At 49.0% G+C, this 17,025-nt stretch overlaps 2 protein-coding genes across 2 annotated transcripts; one reads left to right on the top strand and one right to left on the bottom strand.

Moving 5' to 3' along the window:
• Positions 1 to 828: 828 nt before the first annotated feature.
• On the top strand, positions 829 to 3,594 carry LOC124674823 (MEIOTIC F-BOX protein MOF-like). Its single transcript, XM_047210878.1, has 3 exons — positions 829 to 2,085; positions 2,894 to 3,064; positions 3,151 to 3,594. The coding sequence occupies exons 1-3, from the start codon at positions 1,240 to 1,242 to the stop codon at positions 3,355 to 3,357; spliced, it is 1,224 nt and encodes a 407-aa protein (XP_047066834.1). The 5' UTR covers positions 829 to 1,239; the 3' UTR covers positions 3,358 to 3,594.
• An 8,383-nt stretch (positions 3,595 to 11,977) lies between these two features.
• LOC124672330 (PHD finger-like domain-containing protein 5A) lies at positions 11,978 to 12,307 on the bottom strand. The gene has a single exon (XM_047208576.1). It carries the CDS (start codon positions 12,305 to 12,307, stop codon positions 11,978 to 11,980), a length of 330 nt encoding a protein of 109 aa, XP_047064532.1.
• Positions 12,308 to 17,025: the final 4,718 nt, after the last annotated feature.

The following is a 17,025-nucleotide window of genomic DNA, read 5'->3' as shown; positions in this document are numbered from 1 at the left end:
GGCTGCCTCCGACGTATATAAAGAGGGGCACGCCCATCTCATCTCCTCCCACACAAACCCTAGCCGCCGCACAACCTCCACCGTAGCGCCGCCTCCACACAGCTCTCTGCCTTTGCCATGAGCAGCGCCGAGCGCGGGCAAGCTACTGCGCCTCCACCTGCGACACCACCTTCCCCGGTCGAGAGCTCCGACGAGGAGGATGAGGACGTAGAAAGCACGGAGAATGTCATCGACGCGGCCATGGACGCGAAGTTCATGGCTGACGCGGAGCAGGAAGCAGAGGAGGAGCGAGCGGCCCACACGGTGTTCGATGCCGAGATGGAACGCCGCAGGAAGGCTGCCGCCGCAGAGGATGACTCCACCGAATTCGACTGGTCCTCTGACGACGGGCCTGACCCGGAGGAGAAGGCGGCGGAGCAGAGGGCTCTAGTAGAGTTCTCCGAGACGCTCAAGAAGGCTGAGTATGCCGCTAACGAGACGCTGCGGCAGCGGCTGCTAGAGGACGCGACGGCCCACCGAGCTCTAGCGGCAGCACGATAGGCGGCGAAGAAGCATAGGAGGGAGGGAGGCAACGACGGGGCTGGACCGTCGGCGACAAGTAGCTAGGGCTTGTTATTTCTTAGTAAATTTATGCTTTTTATTTAAATAAAATATATTGTTGGAAAAAATAGATCGTCCCGCTTGGAGTACATCTAGATATAAACGGACGCGCGGTAAAAAAACGAGCATTTTCATAGCTGCAGAACAACGCAAACGAACGCGAGGCGCGACCACTTTTTTTCCTATCCGTGTGACCCCGTTGGAGATTTCGTGACTCAAAGGGATGAACCAGGTCAACTTGTACGTCCGATTTGCCTCGCCCTAGAACAGTCCGCTCGCCTTCATTCCTCATTCACCAAAGTCCAGATCCGTAATTCCAAACCCTAACAAGCGACATCTCCCCCAAACAGGCCAAACTTGTTACCGCCGCCGCCGCCGCCGCCGCCCCCGCCCCTGGGACCGAACCTGGCTCAGCATTCCAGCCGGTGCGCTCGTGGACTCCTCCCCTTCAGGACATCCTCTGCGATTCCTCGGCCCTGTAGTATTTCTGATTTGCTGCGGCGCATGTCCATGGACATCGAGTATTCCTGGTTCCTATAATATCATTGCTGCGGCGCATGCGCATGGCCATCGGGGATTTAGAGGCAGATATCAAGATCACGCGCCTGTAGCGGGAAAGGGGAATAGCTCCCGGAGCCAATGGCGAAGCGTGCGCGCGCAGGCATAACCGCCAGCGACGATGCTGACGACCGGCTAAGCGCCCTTCCGGACGGCGTCCTCCACACCATCCTGTCATTCCTGCCGGCGCGGCAGCTCGTGCAGACGAGCTTGCTGTCGCGGCGGTGGAAAGACCTCTGGTGCTCTACTCCCTGCATCAACATCGACGAGCGGGAGTTCGACATTGGGAGCGGCCGCAACGTCCAAGCCAAGAAATGGAGCAAGTTCGAGAACTTCAACACAAACCTGCTCCTCTTCCGCAGCAATGCCGCGTCCGTTGATAAGTTCTGCTTATATGCCCACGAGCATAACCACCGAGATGTCGATAAATGGATTCGCCGTGGCATCAAGTACTGCCCTGCCGATCTCCATATTTCGGTACTGAATGACGTTGCCTTTAAATTGCCTTCCCTGGGCTCATGTTTTGGCACTCTCAGAAGGTTGTATCTTTCCAATGTGTCCCTGGACAACTGTTTTGCCGAGCTGCTCTCGTCTGGATCTTCTCCCCTGGAAATTCTGGAGCTTAGGAGCTGCTGGAATTATTTTTGGGACATCACATCGCACACGCTCAAGGACTTGTTCATTGATTCGTGTATCCATCATGATGCACATCCATTGGTTATCACAGCTCCAGGCCTTACATCTCTGCGTCTGAATATCACCAACACATCGTATGCAGATGGTATATCTGTCTACCAGACAACTACCCTTGCCAAAGCAACTATTGGTATACAATCTCCTGGATTCTTCCCTGTGGACAATCAGCGCAATCTCCTTCGTAGCTTGTTCAGTGTGACCAAATTAGAGTTGGGGAGCTTTGAGACAAAGGTATGTGTAAACATAATTGATTTTTTCTTTGTTTTCATTGAAACATTGATATTGGACCTGAGTGATGAAAAAAATATATTCTTAGAAGTTAGGAGATATGCATCATATGTTTTGAGACAAAGGTATGTGTAAACAAGTCTGCACAATTCTTGCCATATTAGGAAATTTGGTTCCAACTAGGTTGAAACACATTCTTCTCCCTACATGACTAGAATGGGGCAATTAGTTTTCTTGTATGTTGGGTGCCGACTCATATACTAGCTTGTGACTATTCATGCCTAGTGATGACTAGTCGACATGGTGGAGGAGCATTTCAGCAGCAGCCGGCAGAGCAGAGCAGCACACAGCCGAGGAAGGAGAGCCAGTGGAGGAGCCTGGGCCTTGCTGCTTCCGGCGGAGGAGCAGAATCAAAGGCAGACTGATATTGTCAAAATTCTGACATGTGGCGTTTTTATGGTCGCTCGACCTAGGATGCCTAACTAGTCGACCAGTTGACTAGTCATTCGACTCGGCCCATGAGTCGAGTCGACCGTCGAATTATGATTCGTTAACTAGTAGCACGACTTGCAATCCTTGATGGCCTATGCTTCAACTCCTACCATTTTATTTTGTCACGGTGCTGATGAGAAACCAGATAGCCCTCAACATCTAACATTGCTAGGGAAAATTATATCCTAACTTGATTTGTACAGCCAAATACTAGCATACCACACATGACTAGAGCAATAATTTGTTATTTATAAATTTCATTTTGATAACAGATGCTATAAATCAATTTTGGTTTTGCTTTTTTTTGTATTTATTTCAGGCGCTGCTCGTTGATGAATTTAGTGAATTCCAAAAATTCGCTAATATGCGAACACTGTTATTTGGAGAAATTTTCCTTGATGAAGGTTGCCTTGATGTCAAACTGGAACTTCTAGGCAGCTTTATTCAGAATGCTCCTTGCCTAGAGAAGCTTACTCTCTATTGTTCCATGGTACATTTTCTGTGCTATTTATGATATCTCTCTTGTCTTATACTTTGCCAAGCTGTCTTACACGAATCTTGTATTGCTACGGAAAGGTTAAAGAACATTGTGAGATGGAATGGGACAGCAAGAGGAGGAGCATCAATCTGCAACGTCAAAATCAAAAGGCTTTCCAATGTCCGAAGCTGAAGGTGGTAGAAGTCTTATACGAAGATGACCATCATCACCGACTCGCCGAATTTTTGTGGGTTATTACGGCGAGGCTACCACATGCCAGCATCACACTCACCAAGCTTAGATAATTTATTCATGGTCCTCTTATCTTTACAATGCTTCTTTGGATTAGTGTGCTCGTGAGATTTTGATGTCTAGTGCTGTGACATAGTGGCACCACGAGTTATGCTGTCAATTGTCGCTTGCTTCGAAGTGGACATGTGCACTGATTTTATGTATCATCGTTTTACTAGAACTTTGTACGTATCATAACATTTTGATATCTCTAGCACCGTTATTCCATAGTGGTGCAACAAGTTATGCCATCGACTATCGCCTCTTTCAAAATGGATCTGTGCACCGATTTAATCTATCAGCGTTTTCGTTTAACTCATTGTCTATATTGAGCAGTGTTAGGTGGAGGTTTAACTCATTGTCTTGAGCAGTGTTAGGTGGAAAATTTCTTGCGGCGTTGAGGATGGATTTAACTACGGCCCCTCTCCCAGCCGCATTGAAATTCTTCCCATCCGAAGTAACATGCTTGCCCGCCATTTTGTATTTTAAGGGTTGAAAGTTGATCATTTTAGCTTCCAAATCGATATAGGTAGTCCTAATAAATACTCCCTCTGCCCCCACCAAGATTGTCTTGATTTGTCAAAATGGCATCTGGATGCCTCAGACAATCTTCATGGGACGGAGGAAGTACTTGATTGGGAAGCATAGATCACCGGAACCCCATGAAGTACCTTGTCAAGGTCAATATCATAACATCTATTGGGAATGACCATGTTTTTTTGGAAGTTAGTGAGAAGAGCCTCTCCGAATAAGCCAAGAAGAGAGGAAAGGTTTTGAATGTCCTAAGTTCACGAAAACAGCCACATCGGTCCGTGCACAGAGATGTTCGAATAATCGTTCAACTTCCTCTTATCTTATGAAGGAGCTCATGTTGGGTGGCCAACTCAATAATTTTTTGAAGTGGGTCTATGGCAAGGACAAAGAGGGGCGGTAACAAAAGATCTCCTTGCCTCAACCCTCTTCCATGCAAAATGGGGGCGCCAGCCACACCGTTAACAAGGACCCTTCAGGAGGTGCATCGCTTCTATGGACAAAATTCCGCCGGGGTGCATCGCTTTTATGGACAACCTTGAGCGTGATTTTCTTTGGGCAAATGTAAGTTGAATTGGAAAGTGGTTTGTAGGTCCAAGAACTTTGGTGGTTTGGGTATTCTACATGCTGAGAAATTTGCAAGGGCCCTTCCTTTGAGATGGCCCTGGTTTGAGTGGCGCGACCCAAGCAAGCTTTGGGTGGGCATGGATACCCCTTGTGATGAGGTAGAGATAGACCTCTTCTACGCTTCCACAACTATCACCATAGGCATTGTAAAAATTGCTTCCCTTCGAGATCTCTGTGGATCATTTGGAAAAATCCTGAAGATATTGCCCAACTTATCTATGAGGCATCCACAAGGAAGTAATGGGAAGTCGATCAAGCATTATTTAACAACGCTTGGATTGCAAAATGAAAATGGACACTAACATGAGTGTGCATCACATTTATGAGTACATCCGACTTTGGGTGCAACTAAATGCCTTTCAACTCGTGGAGGATGCAAGACTCCATCATTTGGAACCTCACTTCGAAGGGGTGGGGGGTGGGCATACACAATGACCTCAGCATACAAAGCACAATTCTTGGAAGACACCTTAACAAATTCGAACAAGATGGTGTGGAAGGTTTGGGATCCTCCGAAGGTCAAGTTCTTTCCTTGGTTGGTTCTTCGTAATAGAATTTGGACGACGAATCGTCTTGAGACAAGGGGATGGAACAATTGCGGGCTTTGCCTGCTTTCCAAGCAAACTCAAGAGACGGCGGCACATCTTTTCTCCCATTGCCGCTACACCAAGCGGCCTTAGGATGGTGAAGCGTTGGCTCGGAATTTCCTCCATCCACACCCACGAGTGGACGGGCGACAACACTCTCAAGGAGTGGTGGAAGATGATGTCAAGCAATGCAATGAAGAATCGTAAGGCTTCCCCAACCATGTTTATGACTTGGATAATATGGAAGGAGCAAAACGCAAGAGTCTTGAACAACAAGTATGCACCCTCAACCATCCTACTTTAGATCATCAAGGATGAGGCCAAGCTTTGGATCCCTGTAGGAGTGAAGCATTTGCTTTTTTGTAATAACGAGAGAGTAATCCCTTGGGAACTTGGTATTTTTTGTTTTGTTTAGTCTTGTTAAGACTCTTCTACTTATTAATGAATGGCGGCAAGTCTTTTGCCCCTTTTTTCTTAAATAAAACTTTAGTATCTATAAGAATGTGCAGTTGTTTTGTAAAGTTAGTACTTTGATGGCAGTCAGCTGCATGTAGACCGTTGGCGGTAAATGCAAATGTTGTCAATGTGCAGTAATAGTTATAACTAAACGTTTCCAGACTGCGCAGCGCAGCCGATTTTTGTCATCAGTAGACAGTAATCGGATGGGCTTTCCGACCTCCTTTGAGGCATTTGGATGACTATTTTTTTTTTGAGGAAAAGGCAGTCGAATCTGCCGTCCGATTAGATAGAAAGAGTGCTATGCACAGAATGACCCAGTTTATAAGGGAAACCGGGCCCAAAAACCATACATTGCCCGGTTTATAAGGAAAACTGAGACAAAAAAACCGCACAAGCGAGGAGTCCCGTCATCCACACAACACAGACACCAACGCAACAAACACACCTCTAGCTTCGGGGCCGCCACCCCGACGTACCATCCAGAACGACCTTCGCATTGCCCGAAGACGAACTAGCCGGGTCGACAAACTCGCTGTCCACACAGATCTCCAAGTCGCCACCCAAGCACCTTGCCTTCGGGGCCGCCGTCCCGACGTAGCAACCAGGACGACCTTCGCATAGCCCGAAGACGACCCAGCCGGGTCGACGACCTTGCCACCCACGCAACCCCAGAAACGCCACCCAAAAACCAAGCGGCGCCACGACCCCACCCCATAGGGCCGCTGCCGCAAAGGAGATCGAGGCCGCCGCCTCGAAGAGCCACCACCGTCCAGGGCCGCTGCCCCGGTGTCCGGGGCCCTCGACCACATAGCCATGTGCCCCACCTCCGAGAACCCGTCGCACCGCAAAGGCCAAGAGCTCCAAGGCGACGCCTCCAACAAGGTAATGACGCGTCCGTCATCGTCGCCCGCTCCCGATGGAGCTTAGATTTTCACCCGGAGAACTTGAAGCCACTCGCGTCGTTCGGGATCAGAACTCCACAACGATGCCAACAAGAAGGGATACGACACCCGAAGGCGCCGTCGTCGTCGGCACAGACCGGAGTCGGTGCAAGGCTTTCACCCGGAGTTCGACCCGAACGCGAAGCATGGGGAGCCGCCAGGAGGCAGCAAGACCAGGTCGTCGACCACCGATCCCTGTTGTATGCTTTGGCGCTGGTGGTGTCGAACAAATAAAATCAACGCAAGAGAGAACGTTGGATCGCATGAGGATTTGATATTTCAAGTCAATCAGCTAAAGACAGCTGCAATTCTGTCGGACTCAGGTTGCGTCAAATGCTACCGCTACAATGATGGGGCATTCCATGATACTACAGGCCAAGGTGGCTGGGGCTTTGTGATTAGGGATAACACTGGGGAAGTGCGAGGGTCTGGAGCTGGCTTTCTCTCAAATCTTACGAGTGCAGCACAAGCAGAAGCAGAGGCATGCATCCAGGCGTTGCAAATAGCGTCAGACTGGGGAATGGTGGCAGTCCAGGTGGAGACGGATGCACAGAACCTGGTAAAAGGCGTTGAAAGGAAACTGCCTCGACCTAGCACCTGAGGCCTCATTCGGTGCCAGTGGATTTCTGAGTTTTTAGGGATGTTTTGAGGGGTATTTTGGGTGAAAATACCAACCACCCAAAACACTACCTAAAACAGTACAAAACCCCTTTCATCCAAAACACTTATCAAAACACTTGTTTGGAACACTGGTTTTACAAAGTAGTGTATTCAAGTGTGTTCAACACAACTAGATCAAAAAACAATCTTTTTTGACGGTTTAAACTAAACTTGTATCACAAATAAAAATATGATCTTTTTTAACACACTAGAATAGATAGAAATTCAATAATTACGCTGAATAGATAGAAATTCAATAATTAGTACATTTAGCTCATCGCCTCAGATCTCATAATCCACTTTCCGGAGACATGAAACAAATAGAGAATTCAAAGTGGATATACATGAAACAATCTTTTTGATAGTTTGAGCAAAACTTAGACTAAAATACATAAACATTACTAAGAAAATCACAAGATTTAACATCAAATATCTTCAATCATTAGTTCAGCTTAGATCTTAACAGCAAATGAATAAGGTTTCAGCTCAGTTCCAACAACAAATAAATAAGGTTTCAGCTCAGATCTTAACAGCAAATAAATAAGGTTTCAGCTCAGTTCCAACAACAAATATCTTCAGGCACTGAAGCTAAAGACTTGCTACACAATTAATTATCCAGTATTATTTCAGCTAAGTTCCAACAATAAATATCTTCAGGCATGGTCTCTGACAACTTCAAGCAGAGCAAAAGGGCAGCATGAACATAAGTCTTCTCTAAGCCGTGCTCATCGTTAAGTACCCTGCAACAATAAACAAGTTGAGAGTGAAAAAAAGAGCAAACTATGGTGGTTCTTGAGAACACCGCATGATAGGAAGGTATATTAAAAGCACAACAAGCAAACAGTGGATGAATATCTCTTTGCAGGCAGCCACTAATGATCTAATGATCCAATGCATGAGTAGATGCATGTAGATAAAATCAACTAATTGTGTCTTAATGCTAAAAAGTGAAACCAAAATTATACAGAATGAAACCAACTTTATCTAACAACGTCTATACAAATAAATAGATGAGTTTTGACCATTGAGATAACATGAACAGGAAGAAGAACATCTTGTTACAATGTCCCAGGCATATCTTGGCAATTCCAGAATTTTCATCTAGCTAGCAATACATTTCACAGACGGAGAAAGTTCGACAGAGAGCTCACATTATATCGTCTGATGTCTCTGCATACAATCTAGCGTTTACATGATACTCCAAGAAATACGTGGCCAGACGAAACCAGACTCTAATATCACAATAAAGCCGTCAACCTAAAAACACGTTGACTAAGCAACATACACGTTGCAAAATGTAAGTGATCAATTACATTGGTAAGCAAATTACGTTGCAAAATACTGAGGAAATAACCCTGTTAGCAGAAAACAGCACCTGAACACAAGGTAATTTTAACCTACACCAGTCACAACATTACAGTAAATCAAACCAAGTAAGTGTTGGACATATGTGGTTCTGGCAAAAAATAGACCTTTATTTTGGAACCGAAAAATGCCAGATTATATTCCCGCAAGAATCCGTGAATAGAGACCCTGCAAGAATGCCAGATTATATTGAGAGTGCAGATTATATTCAGAGTGCAGATTATATTCAGAGTTATGCAATGATCAGGCCATGAATGCCAGAGGATCATTGTAGGTATCAGTTCTGTACTTCTGTAATAGCGGCTGGAATATTGTAATTACTTGTGTGATAGCATAAAATTCAGAGCGTTGAGCTTTTTAGGCAACATGGTTTAATCTTTTATAACTGTGTACTTCTATATGAGATTAAACCAGATAATTGTAGGGGTACTATATAGAGACCTTCGTATTATTATGCGTCTAAATTTTAATTCGGTGGTTCAGCTGCCGGTGCGGCCGGCGGTTCAGCGATGTCGCACCATCAAGGATGGGCTCGCGGGCAACAGTTGGGCGCTGGACATCTCCGGGGAGCTCACTATCGACGCGGTGGTCCAATACCTGCGTCTTTGGGGCATGGTCAGGTCCGTCCCCTTCGGTGACCAACGGCTATTGCTCCGGTGTCCCCCCCCCCCTAAACTTTGTTCTATTTAGACGGTTAGGATCTGCTGATACCCCTTCGTGGGTTTTTTAACATGTGTGTTTGGTTCATGGGCAAACATGTACAGGATGGGATGAGATAAAATATGTTTAATTAACGATTAATAGAAAAAGATAAATATGCCATTAACACACCGGTTAATATGTAATTAACGGGTCCTTTTCCCTTTGTGGTGGAGGCCGGACCTAGCGGGCGGCCGCCTACCCGTGCCTAGCAAGGTCACTACCCGCACATATTTAGCGAGGCCATTTCTGTCGACTGGGTGTGGCACAGACGTAGCAAGCTCGTTGCTCGCCACGCCATGGAGGCCGTCGCCGCCGAGCTAGGGAGCCACGTTGAAAATCAAGCCCGCCGCTTACCGCGCCCTGGAGGCCGCTGATGTCGAGCTGGGGAGCCCCGTGGAAAAGCAAGCCCACCACTCGCCGTGACATGGTGGCCGCCGCTGAGCTGGGGAGCCACACATACGACGGTGGCAGGTGTCGGAGTCGCGTCGACGGTCATGGATTCTCAGGCGGCTAGTGAGATTAGTCATGAAATTCACGGATCATATGGTCCAGCCTTTCTCAGAAATATTCAGCTTTTGGGATGGGATCATCCATATTTTCTAGTCACGAACCAAACACACGTTTACCACCTGAACGTCGTTCGCCGGGGGGGGGGGGGACACCGGAGCACAGCCCGTGACCAACATGAGCGGGTCTCCGACTCCTTCACTTGTAAGTGGTAGGGCAATGGCGTCTTCTCTTCTCGCTCGGCCTATCGCCTCCTCTTCCACGGCACCACGGACCTGCCCGGCGCGCAGCTTGTGTGGACGTCCTTCCGCCTCAAGTACAAGATGCATGCTTGGCTCGCCTTGCGCCGGCGATGTTGGACGGCGGACCGCCGGCTGCGCCGCGGCCTGCCCACGCACGTCATGTGCCCGCTTTGTGGCAGCGAGCCGGAAACCTTGAATCACATCTCGCTGTTGTGCACCTTCGCGCGTGGGGTCTGGTACGGTTTGGTCTCCCGGTTTCAGCTGCCGGACTTCTCCCCCGTTGATGGCGATGATCTCAATGACTGGTGGTGTCGGGCCATGAGCAGGTTTCCCCGGCCTGAGAGGCCCGGCCAACTCGCTCATCATGCTTGTGCTGCGTTCCCTATGGGTTGAGCGCAACGCCAGGGTTTTCGAGGGGAGGCAACCCGACATGCCGGCCGTTATTCGCTTAGTTTCCGACGAGTGGCAATCCTGGTTAGCTTGTAGAGGTGGGATTGAGAGAGAGTAGTCATCTTTCTATAGGCCTTAGGGCTATTTTGGCCACCCAAAGTGGTGGTCGCTAGGTGGTGCGTCTTTGTGGTTTCGCCCTCCGGGGTTGTACACACCGATGTATGCGGCTTCTTTGCCCCCCACACCCCCCCCCCCCCTCAAGCAATAACGCGCAGATCTCCTGCGGGTTCTCTAAATTTTTTTTTAATTCGGTGTCTGTCAATTATGCACCAAGAGACTGTAATAAGTTAGCACACGCGTTAGCAGCTTACGGTACAAGTCGGCGTGAACTCAGGCATGTATGGCCCGAGTCGCTGCCAAACGATGTAAGGGTGTGTTCGGTTCCAGAACGAGAAGGAATGGAATGGAATGGTTCCGTCCCGAGGTCACGGGACGGTTCCGACCCTGTGTTCGGTTCGGAAAGGAACGAGGAATGGAATGGTTTCATATTGTGTTCGGTTGGAGGAACTGGGACGGAACGGCAGCAATCGCCCGCTTGCTGCCTTCACGCGACCTTCACGCCGGTCGCCTGGGCGTCCTTCGCGTCACCTCCGCCGCATGCTGGCCGCCGGGAGCTGCGCGTGCCTGGCCCCATCGCGGGTGCTGGCCGCCAAGAGCCGCCGCGCGTGCTGGCCGCCAAGAGCCGCCGCGCGTGGCCGCCGAGGGGCCGCGGCTACCAGCCCCGCCGCCGCGCGAGCTGGCCGACAGAAGCTGCGCGTGCCTGGCCCTGCCACGGGTGTTGGCCGCTGGGAGCCTCCCGTGCTGGCCGTCGGGAGTCACCGCGCCTGCTCGCCGTCGGCCGCATCGCGTGCTCGCAATCCGGCACCGTGTTCACCTCAGCCGCCGCGCCTGCTCACCGTCGGCCGCCTCGCGTGCGCGCAATCCGGCGCCATCGGCCGCCTCGCGTGCACGCAATCCGGCGTCGCGCCTGCTCGCCATCGGCCCACGCATCTACCGAGAGGACGGAGAGAAACGGTTAGGGAGGCTAATTATTTTTTGGAGGGATTAGTTGGGCTGGTCAGCCAGCCGTTCCTCGTCGTCCGGGCAATTTGGTGGAACCAGTGCGTTCCGCATCTGGGCGGAATATTCTCTTTTGTGGAACCAGTTAATTCCGTTCCTTTGGCAAACCAAACACGCGAAAGGGCTCCAAGTATGGGATGGTTATGTTCCATTCCTCTTCATCCCAGAACCGAACACACCCTAAGTGTCCATGTGGCCAGCATTTTAGCTGAGCCCGTCAATTAATAGAATCGAGTGTTCCATCTCAAAAAAAAAAAAATACAACTTGATGGTTCTCCTTTTCTTTGCAAGTCATAAGATATGTTTGCCTCATGAACATTCCCACTATACATATCGCAAGATGATTTGGCCCTCTGGTACATTATTCATGCAAAATGATTAATGCTTTTGAAAAAAAATACTCCGTACAAAAGATAGTACATGTGTTGGGTAACAAAGCATATATAGCACGAGAGTTCGATTTGTGGAGACGAGCAAGTGCCAGGCAAGTTAGGCAACCATATGTCATTTGATCAAGCCGTACTTGTTCCGCTCGTGGAAGGCGTCCGTCCGCGCCTCGCCGAGGTTGACGACAGCCGGGCAGCCGTCCCGGTCCTTCTCCATCTGCACGCACCCCTTGCAGTAGCACGCGTCTGCCACTCCTCCGGCGCGGCACACCACGCACCTCTCGCCTCCGCCGCGCTGCCCACAGCCGTCGCAGACGCGGGCGAGCGCGGCGGGCCGCACCATGGAGTCACACGCCACGCACCGGCCGTCGTGCGCGGCGCAGACGCGGCCGGCGGTAACGCCCGGGAGCCGCGCGCACCTGACAAGGTCGGCCTGGTGCCTCGCCATTGATTAAGTTGCTCCTTTTTCTCTTGGCTCGGATGATCGGTAGACGGTAATCGATAGGAGTAGGAGTGTAGTGTTGAGGCGTGTATTCATGTATTTATGGAGCGGAGGCTCTCTTCAAGAGAGTCTCTTGATGCTCAAGAAATTGGTGGAAACGTCGCATATGTTGACCTGCAAATGGAACTCCGGTAGTCTAGTCGGTTCATCCGTTCCATCAGCCGACTGGATGGGTTCGCTGAGTTGAGCTCGAGGTTGCGTATCCGTTGAATGGTCGGAGATTTTGAACGCCTTGACACCGCCTTTGAACGCTGTTTCTTAAAGAACCGCCTTTCAACATTTTGCATCGTTTGTCCATCTCGTTGTATCCTTCCGAAGGGCTTCACGCGCCTTGAATGATCTTTGGTACTCTGCTGTTGATTAGCTGAAACCATGATTTTCTTATAAATTAAATATACTATTAATAATGCGAAGATACCGATTACTGCACCTAGTCTTTGCAGCAACAAGGTGTCCGAAGACATTAATTAAGGATATACACAACTAAAAAAGAAAGAGAAAGAAGACCCTGCCATGGCGATCATTGCTCGTAGCAGGAACAGTTTTACCACCACCAAAGATAACATCTGAACTATAAAGAGTTTCTCCAAAAGAAAATACCCAAGCTTTATTGGACTTACCATGAGAAAATTTTAATTTAAAGAAAATTCTAGTATACTAGGTAGTGCTAAATAGCCAACAAAGGTTTTAAATTCCAAATAAAACGCAAAAAATCAGACCCTTGATTTGTTCGGTGCATTAGCGGTAAGTCAAAAACTGTAAGTCAAAAACTATCAAACAGTTATATATGTAGATTATAAGTATGCCTAGACCTAACTTAGTTCTCACTAGAACGACATCATCGAATTTTAGTTGCGACCCATGTTGCAATTTACCATTAACACGGGACACGAATCAAATTTAACGGTTTGGATTCTTTTTTGTAGTTGCAACCTCACTTGCAACTGAAAATACCATTTATAACTGGAAAAAATTCAGTTCCAAATCAACTTGCAACTCAAGTGCATGAATCAAATATTATGTTGTAGGAGTCTACTGAGCGCTAGCTCTGAGAACTAAGGGCGTGTTTGGTAGCCTGCAGCCCCCTTGGCTCGCATCGGACCAGCTATGTTCGGCCCGTTTGGATGCCTACAGCCCACTGCGTTGTTGCATGAACCGGGTTTTAAAACACCCCCGGGACAGGTCCTGGAGGAACGCCCGGAATGGCAGTTTCTCCGGGGCTTGGCCTATTGCGGCTAGAAGCCTGCACGCATGGAGAAGGGAGGCGGAGACGCCACGTCCCTTCGGGAACACGCGCCATAATTAGGCTCACCGCTCTCTCTCTCCTTCCTCTCACTCACGACCTCCTCCAAACTGTCACATCACCTGGCGGTTCCCCTCCCGCCGACCAATCCGCCGCACCGCCGCACGGAGGACCACCGGTACCAGAGAAAGGAGACACCGGCGACCTCGACCGCGACCTCGTCCTCGGCCGCGACCTCGAACTCGTCGTCTTGCCCGCGACCTCGACCTCGTCCTCGGCCGCGACCTCGACCTCGTCCTCGGCCGGAAGAATGGCGGTAACAACCTCTCCTTCTCACATCCATACTCGTTCTTGCACAACATGCCTTTCTCAGGCATTTCCGAGGACATGCACATTAGATCTGCTAGGTTTTCCGTTAGGATAGCGGTCGGATTGACGTTTTGCAAGATGATCGTCCCCATTTCTTGCAGTTCTTGTTCATTTCTTGCATTTCACGGTCTCGATTTGCTTAGATCTGTTACTATAGTGTCGGATTGCGGTAGATCTTTCCTAGATCGTGCTTTCGATTGCTGAAACTGGCAGATCTTACTGTGCATGCAAAGAGGGGAAGGATTTTTTGTGCTGGGGTTTAGCATGTTGAGATTGTTGTGCGGAATGAGTCGTGGTAGATTGTTGTAGATTGTGTAGTTTCTGATTGAACTAGGCCGAATTGTAACCGGTAATCATAGTGTGAGGCGATGATTGATCTGAACCTATGACATGACTGAACATCGCCATGCCATTGGTTCAGATCAAACATTTCCTCCATATGTGCTCATTCTATGAGGCCTATGCCACCTTGCTTTCCAGTTTGTACTTCTTGAGTTGTTCAATGGCCAATGATTAAACTATGGCACAACGGAAGGCAGAGTGTTATCCTCAAACTTAGTCTGTGTGCCATATTACTTGCACACTAGCTTAGTTTGCGGGTAGTCTCTTTGCCTGCCGTGTGATCCCACATATATGAGGCCTCGTTTTGATTTGTCTACTGCATTGGCCAATGATTCAACAATGGCACACTGGAAGGCAAGGTGCTGCCCTCAAACTTAGTCATGTGTGTCATATGACTTGCACACTAGACTTAGTTTGGGGACAGTCCCTTTGCCTGCCGTGTGGTCCCACATATATGAGGCCTCGTTTTGGTTTGTCTAGTGCATTGGCCAATGATTCAAAAATGGCACGCATTGGCCAATGATTCAACAATGGCACAAGTTGGAAGGCAAGGTGCTGCCCTCAAACTTAGTCGTGTGTGCCATATGACTTGCACACTAGACTTAGTTTGCGAAACCGAGTCCCTTTACTTTGCCTTGTGATCCAACATATGAGGCCTCCTTTTTGTTTGTGTCTTTGCATTGACCAATGATTCATGATGGCACAATGGAAGGCAAGGTCTTTGCCCTCAAACTTAGTCGTGGGTGTGTGATATCTTTCACACTGTAGACTTGAGAAAGCGGTGTCGTGTGAATCTGACAGAGGCATCCACATGTTTCCAATGTTGATTTCATATATATATGCTTGTGACGAGGCACACCTCCTAATGCCATGTGTTCTTCTACATGCGGCTCAAGCTTGGTCACCTCGGACCCCGACGAGGGACCGTCCAGAAGCGAAGGGTGGCTTCGTGTCCACTTCGGCCGGACGTTCGCCGGACCGGTTCTGCGCATCGTCTTCAAGCCCTACGCCCGAGCGGCTCACCGGATCCTCGTGATTTCGTCGGGTGGTTCGGAGAAGTCCTTTGAACATCGTGTTGATCACCACCAACACGGTGCCTCTTGCTTGGAGGATGACTACGGTAGAAGCGATAGCGTGTACATCGGCCGGGGGTGGGCGGCCTTCGCCGTCGCTCATCGGCGAGATAGGCCGGTTCCTGCCGTCTTGAAGGTGTCCACCTTCCAGGACAATGTGTTCATCTTCGACTGGGCTGGAATTAAAACTTCGAAACTTCCTTGGCGAGCTAAATGAGTAACTTGTGACTCGACTCGGTGATGCGTGCGGTCGACACGTCAGTTGGGAACCCCAGAGGAAGGAGTGTGATGCGTACGGTAGCAAGTTTTCCCTACGAAGAAAGAAACCAAGGTTTATCGAACCGGTAGGAGCCAAGAAGCACGTTGAAGGTTGATGGCGGCGGAGTGTAGTGCGGCGCAACACCGAGGATTCCAGGCGCCAACGTGAAACCACACAACACAATCATAAGAACTTTGCCCTTCAACGTAACGGTGGGGTTGTCAATCTCAGGCACTGCGTAAACAAAGGATTAGATGTATAGTGTGGATGATGATGATTGTTTGCGAAGAACAGGTAAAGAACAATTACGGTAGATTGTATTTCAGATGTAAAGAATAGGACCGGGGTCCACGAGTTCACTAGTGGTGTCTCTCCCATAAGATAAACGAGATGTTGGGTGAACAAATTACGGTTGGGCAATTGACAAATAAAGAAGGCATAACAATGCACATACATATATCATGATGAGTACTATGAGATTTAATCGGGGCATTACGACAAAGTACATAGACCGCTATCCAGCATGCATCTATGCCTAAAAAGTCCACCTTCGAGGTTATCATCCAGAACCCCTTCCGGTATTAAGTTGTAAACAACGAGACAATTGCATTAAGTATGGTGCGTAATGTAATCAACACAAATATCCTTAGACAAAGCATCGATGTTTTATCCCTAGTGGCAACGGCACATCCACAACCTTAGAACTTTACGTCTGCGTCCCAGTTTAATGGAGGCATGAACCCACTACTCGAGCATAAATACTCCCTCTTGGAGTCACAAGTATCAACTTGGCCGAGCCTCTACTAGCAACGGAGAGCATGCAAGAACATAAATAACATATATGATAGATTGATAATCAACTTGACATAGTATTCAATATTCATCGGATCCCAACAAACACAACATGAAGGATTACAAATAGATGATCTTGATCATGATAGGCAGCTCACAAGATCTAACATGATAGCACAATGAGGAGAAGACAACCATCTAGCTACTGCTATGGACCCATAGTCCAGGGTGAACTACTCACACATCGATCCGGAGGCGATCATGGCGATGAAGAGACCTCCGGGAGATGATTCCCCTCTCCGGCGAGGTGCCGGAGCGATCTCTGAATCCCCGAGATGGGATTGGCGGCGGCGTCTCTGGAAGGTTTTCCGTATCGTGGCTCTCGATGCTTGGGGGTTTCGCGGCCGAAGGCTTTAAGTAGGCGGAAGGGGTAGGTCAGGGCGTCACGAGGGGCCCACACAGCTAGGCGCGCGGCGGGCGCCAGGCTGCGCCATGCTGGTGTGTGCGCCACCTCGTGGCCCACCTAGTTTCCTCTCGGACTTAGGAAGCTTCGTGGAAAAATAGGACCCTGGGCGTTGATTTCGTC

Source organism: Lolium rigidum, chromosome 7, assembly GCF_022539505.1.
Source record: "Lolium rigidum isolate FL_2022 chromosome 7, APGP_CSIRO_Lrig_0.1, whole genome shotgun sequence".
Classification (NCBI taxonomy): domain Eukaryota; kingdom Viridiplantae; phylum Streptophyta; class Magnoliopsida; order Poales; family Poaceae; genus Lolium; species Lolium rigidum.
This window is presented reverse-complemented; position numbering and strand designations above follow the sequence as displayed.